The sequence below is a fragment of the Buteo buteo genome, chromosome 5 (assembly GCF_964188355.1).
Source record: "Buteo buteo chromosome 5, bButBut1.hap1.1, whole genome shotgun sequence".
Taxonomy (NCBI): Eukaryota; Metazoa; Chordata; class Aves; order Accipitriformes; family Accipitridae; genus Buteo; species Buteo buteo.
In genome coordinates this window covers 31,881,411-31,889,423 of record NC_134175.1, presented here as the reverse complement: position 1 = coordinate 31,889,423, position 8,013 = coordinate 31,881,411, and the positions used below count along the sequence as shown (strand labels likewise).

The 8,013-nt window shown below is 44.8% G+C and overlaps 1 protein-coding gene across 2 annotated transcripts; it reads left to right on the top strand.

Moving 5' to 3' along the window:
- Positions 1-863: 863 nt before the first annotated feature.
- KLHL23 (kelch like family member 23) lies at positions 864-7,505 on the top strand. 2 transcript variants are annotated; one of them, XM_075028479.1, is made up of 3 exons: positions 864-4,774; positions 6,281-6,433; positions 7,017-7,505. In XM_075028479.1, exons 1-3 carry the CDS (start codon positions 3,562-3,564, stop codon positions 7,325-7,327), a joined length of 1,677 nt encoding a protein of 558 aa, XP_074884580.1. In that variant the 5' UTR covers positions 864-3,561; the 3' UTR covers positions 7,328-7,505. The 2 variants fall into 2 exon arrangements, with proteins under 2 accessions (XP_074884580.1, XP_074884581.1); XM_075028480.1 differs by having other exon boundaries at positions 7,073-7,237.
- The last annotated feature ends 508 nt before the right edge of the window (positions 7,506-8,013 follow it).

The following is an 8,013-nucleotide window of genomic DNA, read 5'->3' as shown; positions in this document are numbered from 1 at the left end:
CAGACCCCTTCTCTTCTGGAGAGCAGTAAGGATGTTGCTGTTGTGTTTAAAAAAAAAAAAAAAAAAAAGGTCACTCTCCCGTTCTCCTCCTGACGTTCTGCTGACTACCACCCTGACAGTGTTCTGCTGCCACTCTGTATAGAGCTAGTGCTGGTTTGATCTTCCATGCTGACAGCTCTTAGACAGCCAGGTGATTTTTTCTTGCTGGGTTTCTGCTGCAGTGCATAGGCCCACAGAATGGTGTGTATGTATACGTGTTTACACTGATTTTGCCTATTCACTTTATACTATAATCCTCTCTTACAGACTGGAAGGGAACATCTATGCCCATTTGAAATTTCTAACAGAATTGTTTTGTCTTTAAATAGTTTAAGGAATCATTTGTGAACATGCAGTCTTTCTCTGTACTACTCACAGTGAGATGAGCCCCAGGAGTTGGGCTATGCATATAAAGATAGTAAAAATAAGTCTCATTAAATTTAAATATATTTTCATGCCAAATGTTTTCCTCCTTATAGTCCCACAAAAGGTCTAAAATGGTGATGTAATGTGCTATTGAACTGATGTCTGTTTTAGCTTAAGTGCCTTAATAACTGAGAAACTGCACTTCTGCAGCACTTTGGTTGCAGATGTCTGAGGTGTAGCTCAGCAGCCTGCAGCTGCTGTAGCCGTCTTCCTCTGTTTTCTGTGCAGCATTGTTCTCATTTTTTTACCAACACTTGATGTTGTCAATATCTTCTTTTTCTCAGTTGAAGATTTTTAGGAGTGGTCTTGCCAGTTTTCAGGCTGATAGTGTATATAACTTAAGATTTCCGTTGAATACTTCCATGTAAATGGTCCTGCTTTTAGCCCTTCACCTGTTTTAATGAATCGGTAGAACGTTGCTTTGAACAGTCTGTTATCCAAGATGTCCAGAATAATATACTTGAGTTCTCAGGAGCATTGCTTTAATGATGGGTATTTGATAGGTGCTTGAGATGTTTCTATTGGAGATCTTACCCTATTGTCTTGTGCAAGGGCACGAAGACAGCGTCTGAAGAACTGGTGGGTCTCAAGTTGTGACAGGTTTGTCTGACTTACAGGTCATACAAAAGAATGGTAATGGCTGTTGTATAGTACAATTTTGTATGGTTACCTTTTTTTTAGTTATGCGTTTCCTTCATTCTAGATGTGCTGCTGAATGTTTCAGATTCTGTGCCAGTCTCTTCTGTGCTTTTCAGAACTTAGTTGTGAGACAGCTTGCTTTCAGTTTGTCTACAGATTTCAGTTACTACTTACTTAAAAACAAACAAAAAACTAATAGATAAATAATTATTCCACTTCCACTTATATTAACTATTGTTCTTTTAGCCTTAAGGAGCCGACCTTGTAGTTTGCTATGGGAGTGAGAAATTGAGTGAGAAATTAATCTTCATGCTCAAAAAGGGGTGCTTTTTGTGGTTTTGATGAAAGTACCAAAGCAGGAGTTGAGAGTAGATTAAGCAAAGTAGACTACTTGAAATATTAGCAATTATGATCTGATGTCTTCAAATAGAGGGTAGAGCTGATGCTATTTGCTAGCCAAAGTGCATGTTGGAGACAGAAGAAATTTTTCAATTCCAGTAGGTAGGCCATTAAGCTATTAATGCGAGGTCTTGGGTTTGTTTGGGTTTTTTTTTTCCTCTTAATAAAAGAGAGGAGAGAACTTTTCTGGAGCATCACGATTACCAAATTTTTCCATGTTTGGGTATAAGGGAGGATGAGTATCTCCAAAGGGTAAAGGTAGTTTAAGCTGGTAAACCATCCAAAAGAGAAAGCGAGAAGCTCCTTGAAGGGATGCAGGTTCAGTACGAAGTGTTGCTGACTTCCAGACTTGCTGGCAGTTTAAACCAACATGCTCTCTGGGAGGGAGATGACTTAGGTAAAGATGTTACAAAAAGAGATGCATAATGGAAGGCATATGTGTGTATGGGAAATCTTCTGTATAGTAACACCAGCTACTATGAAGAGTACTTAGCCTTAGTATTATGTGCTAGTAGGTTGGCCAAGTCCTGGGAGAAGTTCCTGCTTGTCCATAGGAAGCTGATGAAAAGGAAAATGCAAAACCACAGCAAACCAAATCTGTTGGCATGGGGATGTATAAACAGGCTCAGGGCTGGACAAGGGAATGCCCCAGAGAAAGAAATGGAGTGAGTAATGTAGCTGAGGGACAGGCCCGGGTCTGAGACAGCAGGGCTACTGCTAATTCCTGGGTTGCGCCACAAAACTCTGATTTCCTGGGCTAACAATGCATCAAGAGCGGTTGAAAAACTGAAGGCAAAGATGTGTGAAGGGTTTGTTGTTTTTTTGTTTGGAACGGCTTATTTATGTCTTGTCCTTCTACGTAAAGGTGAACGGCAAGTTTGAGTCCTGCTGCACGGTTAGCGTGTGAGGTAGGATGGGGGTGCGGGGGGTGTCCATATGTAATTTGCAGTTCAGATTCCTTCTTTAGTCCCTGTATCTGGTGGGCATCATGGGGGAAGTACCAGCAGTAATTAAAAGAAACAAATGATGCTTTTTAATCTGTGCAGAGCTGAAGATCTCCTGAATTCCTCCTTTTGGGTATTGCTGGCACTTAGTTAATCATAACAAATACCCACCTCCTTTTGCTAGGAGAAACCGCTGCCAGCCCTTTCAATCCAGGAGAGCTCTGGCAGGGCGGGGGAAGCCTGGCTGCTGGATCCACAGGATCCAAACCCTGCTGCAGGCAAAGGGGGGAGCTCAGCTGCTTAGACCCAGAGGACGCTGTGCTTCAACTACTTCTCTCAGAAGTCGCTACTGCAGAAAATGGTTTGCTGGCAGAGAAGAAAAAGGCTTCTTAATTGCGAACCACGTTTTCAGAAGCGGCAAAAGCCAACGTAACCTTCTTCCTGAATAACGTGCTTGCAGTTGGGGTCTGTCCGTCAGCATTTGCACCCTGCCGGGTTCAGGCGTCCGAGGGGAGCTCGGGCCGCCCCTCTCGAATCCTGCCCTCCCGCCGTGGGGAGCCCCTGGAGCTCGCTGCCCTCCCCCGCCCCGCTGCCCCCAGCGCCTCAGGTGGCGGGCGGCGGCAGTCAAAGGCCCCCTCGCTTTGTCGTGCGGCTGGCGGCCACCGAGCTGGTGACGCCGCCCGGGCGCCTGCGTCCGGCCCGAAGACGGCCGGGCCTTTTGCCATCCCCGCAGTCCGCCTTCTGACCCCCCGCCCCCGGGGGCGGGCAGCCCCCGGGCGGCAGCGGCGGTTCGGCCGGCGTTCCCCCGGGGCCAGCCGGCGGGCGGGGGCCGGGCTGGCCTCGCGGAGGGGGCGGCCGGGGCACCGAAATAGGAGTCGCCGCTCCGGCCCCGCCGCCTGCCGCCGGCAGCGGCTCTTCCGTAGATGGTGGCGGGGCCGCCGCGGGCCTGGGAGCGCCCCTCGCCGCGGCCGCGCTCCGCCCGGGCGTAAGCTCCGCGCGGGGCGGGCCCGTCGCCGGCGGGGCTCGGCGGAGCGGCGCTCCGGCCCGCGGACAAAGCGGCGGGGAGCCCGGCGCGTCCCGGCCGGCCGGCCGCCTGTGAGCGCGGGCGGCGGCGATGGCCGTGGCCGGGCAGGAGGACTACGCGTACCTCTACAGGGACTCCTCTCACCCCGCCGGCTTCCTGGAGGCGTTCCGGGCGTTTTACCTGGACGGGCTGTTCACCGACATCACCCTGCAGAGCGCCTCGGGGGTCTTCTTCCACTGCCACAGGGCCGCCTTGGCGGCTTGCAGCAGTTATTTTAAAGCCATGTTCACGGCCGACATGAAGGAGAAATCTAAGAGCCAGATCAGCCTTCCCGGGCTCAGCCACGCCGTACTGGAAGCCCTCGTGAATTATGCGTACACATCCCAGATCCAGATAACAAAGAGAAACGTCCAAAGCCTGCTCCAGGCTGCAGACCTCCTCCAGTTCGTGTCGGTAAAGAAAGCCTGCGAACAGTTTCTGGTGAGGCACTTGGATACTGACAACTGCATAGGGATGCACTCCTTTGCCGAATATCACGATTGCTCAGAGCTAGAGAAAGAGTCCAGGAGGATATTGTTGTGGCGGTTTGAAGAAGTGTGGAAGCAGGAGGAGTTTCTGGACATTGGCAAGGAGAAGCTCTCTTACATTCTCTCCCAGGAGAATCTCAACGTTTGGAAAGAAGAGGCAGCCATTGAAGCTGTCGTTAAGTGGGTCGCACACAATGTGGAAGAAAGAATTGAAGATGTCTATGAACTGCTGAGCTGCATCAAAGTAGACTTAGATAACATGTATTTGAGGTCAGCTTTAAGCCTACAGAAAAAATGCCGACTTAATGACAGTAAAATAAGGTCACTCATATACAATGCCCTGAACCTCAATCCCAAAGGCCTTTCCAGAAGACCCACAGCAGCCATGTATGTGATCGGAGGATATTACTGGCATCCCTTATCAGAAGTGCATGTTTGGGATCCTTTAACCAATGCGTGGGTCCAGGGAACAGAGATGCCGGATCACACCAGGGAGAGCTACGGGGTCACTAGCTTGGGACCAGACATATATGTGACAGGAGGTTACAGAACGGAGAGCATCGAAGCCCTTGACACCGTGTGGATATATAACAGTGAGAGAGATGAATGGACAGAAGGCTGCCCCATGCTTGACGCAAGGTATTACCACTGCGCGGTTTCCTTGAGTGGCTGCATCTATGCGTTGGGTGGTTACCGAAAGGGAGCTCCAGTGCAAGAAGCTGAGTTCTATGATCCTTTGAAAAAGAAATGGCTTCCTATTGCAAACATGATCAAAGGTAGGTAAGCTTTTGTATGGCGTCTGCTCCAAATGTCGATACTTTTGCATTTGGCACTTTTAAGTGCTGTGGACACGTTTAGGGTTTGATCCAAGTTCTGGTGAAGTCCACGGGAATCTCCTGTTAATGTTGGTGGCCTTTGGTTCAGGTCTGTACTAGCCAAACGACTGCGAACATCCAAACGCTATGCTGGGCTGTACCACAGAACACTACGGTGGAAAAGCATGTGGTAGTCTCAGTTTAATTTTGCCTTCCTTCAGGAGTAAAATTTCTGTTCTAATTAGAAAGAAATCAGAAAACTGCCTGGGATTAGAGTCTGTTCAGTAAATGGTCAAAGAGCAAGCTCCAATAAAGGGATTGCATTATTTTAATGTAAGACCAGATTACTAAGACCTTCTGTGCGATCATTGATAGAGGTGTCGTCTTCATTTAAAACTTGTTGCATGGAGTTTCCTCATATTTCAGTGTATCGTCTGTTCAGGATCCTTAGTCTAATCTTTAGTGTGAGGATAATGAAAAGCACTAATACCTGTTTCTAGCAGCCAAAATAGCAATCTATTAAAAAATGTATGAATTTGGATCACAGTCTAACTAAAGGGTATTATTTTGTTACAAAATTTATAAACCATTATACATTTTATCATACATTTTTATAAATTAATGCAATTATTTACAATTATAAAATTTTACTGCAAGTTGATGCAACGTAGTATTTTTCTACATACTTGAGAGTATTTCGAGGTATCTAACAGGAAAAACCACTTACTATGCTCCTACAACTTTCTTCATTGCTCGTATATTTTCTACAAACATTGCTATTATTCTCTTCTTTTTTCCTGTGGAAATAGAAATGCTATGCTAATACCGTGAGCAGTTACACATTCTGTGCAGTTTTTTGTCCCATTTTCTAGGTGAAACCCCTTAGATACTTAAAAAAACCACACTAATTTCCTAATTTTGGTCCATTTTGTCTTGCCAGATCCCTTGTTTTGTTTTGTTCTCTTAGAGACAGAGTTAACATGGCTCCATTCTGTTTGTGTCTTTGTTTATACAATAGCATAATTAATAATACCATGAGAAAGACTAAAAGTATTGGAAAAGATACCCTGAGACACTGAGTGATCTCAACTCTCATTGTCCTTGCCATATGAGTGACTTTTAAAAATCTTTTTAACTTAGTGAAATATTGAAAGTAATTCCCTATTCCAAAACCGATGTGACAGTGTGTCTTTAATTACTGCATAAAAGGTCTGTGAAATATTGTGCGTCTGTATTATATGCGATATGTATCAGTTACTGCAGTTTTATTTAATTGCTCTTGACTTACACTGATAAAATAAGGTATCTTGACAAGTTTGTTTCATTTCACATTCAGTTAAATACTTGCAAGCATAATTTCACCCTAAAATATTAATTAACAGGGCATTTGAAATGGGATTATGGGTGGAAGAGACCGAGGTTGTTGTGTGCAGTCTGAAGTTGTGTTGTGACTTTCACACTGTGCAGGTGTTGGAAATGCCACCGCCTGTGTCCTGCATGAAGTCATCTACGTAACCGGAGGTCACTATGGGTACAGGGGAAGCTGCACCTATGATAAAATCCAGAGATACCACTCAGGTAGCAATGAGTGGAGTATAGTCACCACAAGTCCACATCCAGGTAAACAATAATTTCTGTAACGAGCATAGAGCTTGATTTGATTACTTGTATCTAGGAGTCTTTAAGCCCGCTTGAGAGTTTCTGGCAAGTTCCTAATAAAAAGAGCAATGCCTGTGGGGCAGCAAGGGCCAGAGTGGGATCATGTCCCATTTCCAGACTCTGAGAGAGGAAGGGAAGACCCTCTTCAAGCATCTGCTCTGTAGAAATCATTATATAAATACTGAACTAAGGAATGGCTGCATTCTATTAAATAATATAGTAAACTAACTTTCTATAAAATCTATCTGTTCATAGACATTTGGCAAAAATAATTTATATTCATTTTAAAAGGGTTTTCTCTATGTTCTACATTTGGTAACAGTAAGCTTTTAAAGCAGTTCTCACTAAGTACTGGTGTTTGTGTCTGTATCTTCTGTAATGCCTTCAGCTTGCTTTTACCGAGTGTAGCAGAAAATCCTGAGGTGTCTCCTAAGCTCAGTGAAGAAACTCAGCTGCCTTCAGTGGTGCCCAGTGTTTGTCATGTAGTTGCAGTTTAAGTTAACATTACCATGCTGAGTTGAACTATATTCCTTTCTTCCTGAAGAATACGGATTGTGTTCAATTACATTACAAAACAAGATCTATTTTGTGGGTGGACAGACCACGATCACGGACTGCTATGACCCAGAGCAAAACGAGTGGAAGCAGATGGCTCACATGATGGAGAGAAGGATGGAGTGTGGCGCGGTGGTGATGAACGGATGCATCTATGTAACAGGAGGATATTCCTATTCAAAAGGAACGTATCTGCAGAGTATTGAGAAATACAACCCTGAACTGAATAAATGGGAAGCAGTAGGTAATCTTCCCAGCGCTATGCGGTCACATGGCTGTGTCTGTGTGTATAACGTGTAAACGTTTAATTTTCGTATTGCTGTTACAGAAAACAGCACGTGCAGTATTCGTAACAGTACTGATTACCTCATGAATGAAATGTCTAATACAATCTCTTAGCGCACATCATTAAAAACTAGGTATAATTTGTCTTTATTTTAAACAATTCAGAAATATAAATGTGGTAACAAGATTTCCATATATTTTTCAGTCCAATCATTCTTTGTCATGAAAGTTTTCAAATTACTCTCTTACGATACTTTGTGCAGCTATATAGGAGCTACTGTGAAAAACAGATTTGTTCATTCATCACTGGGTGCTAAGGTGAGTAAAACCAAACAAAATGTTCTGCATTTCTATGGACCACTGGGCTTAAGATGAAATCTTTGATACTCCAAAGGTAACTACAGAAATGGTTCATTGCTACAAGCTAAGTGTGTGGTGCATATAGAGCAATATCACTTGGATAACTAGATTATCTCATCCAGAAATCATGGCAGTTATAGTATGCCTGTAATTCTATCTTCACATGCCAGAGCGGAGAAGAGCACAGGCTGGGAATGAGGGAAGAAATGTCATGCAGTAGCCCCAGAGCACAAGCTGAAAGCATGCACTAGTTTTCCAGAAGGAGAACAGTGCTCTGCAGTACAAGACAGTTTGAGGAAAGTGCTCACTTTGCTGTCCTCACACTGGCAGGGCCTGTGGGA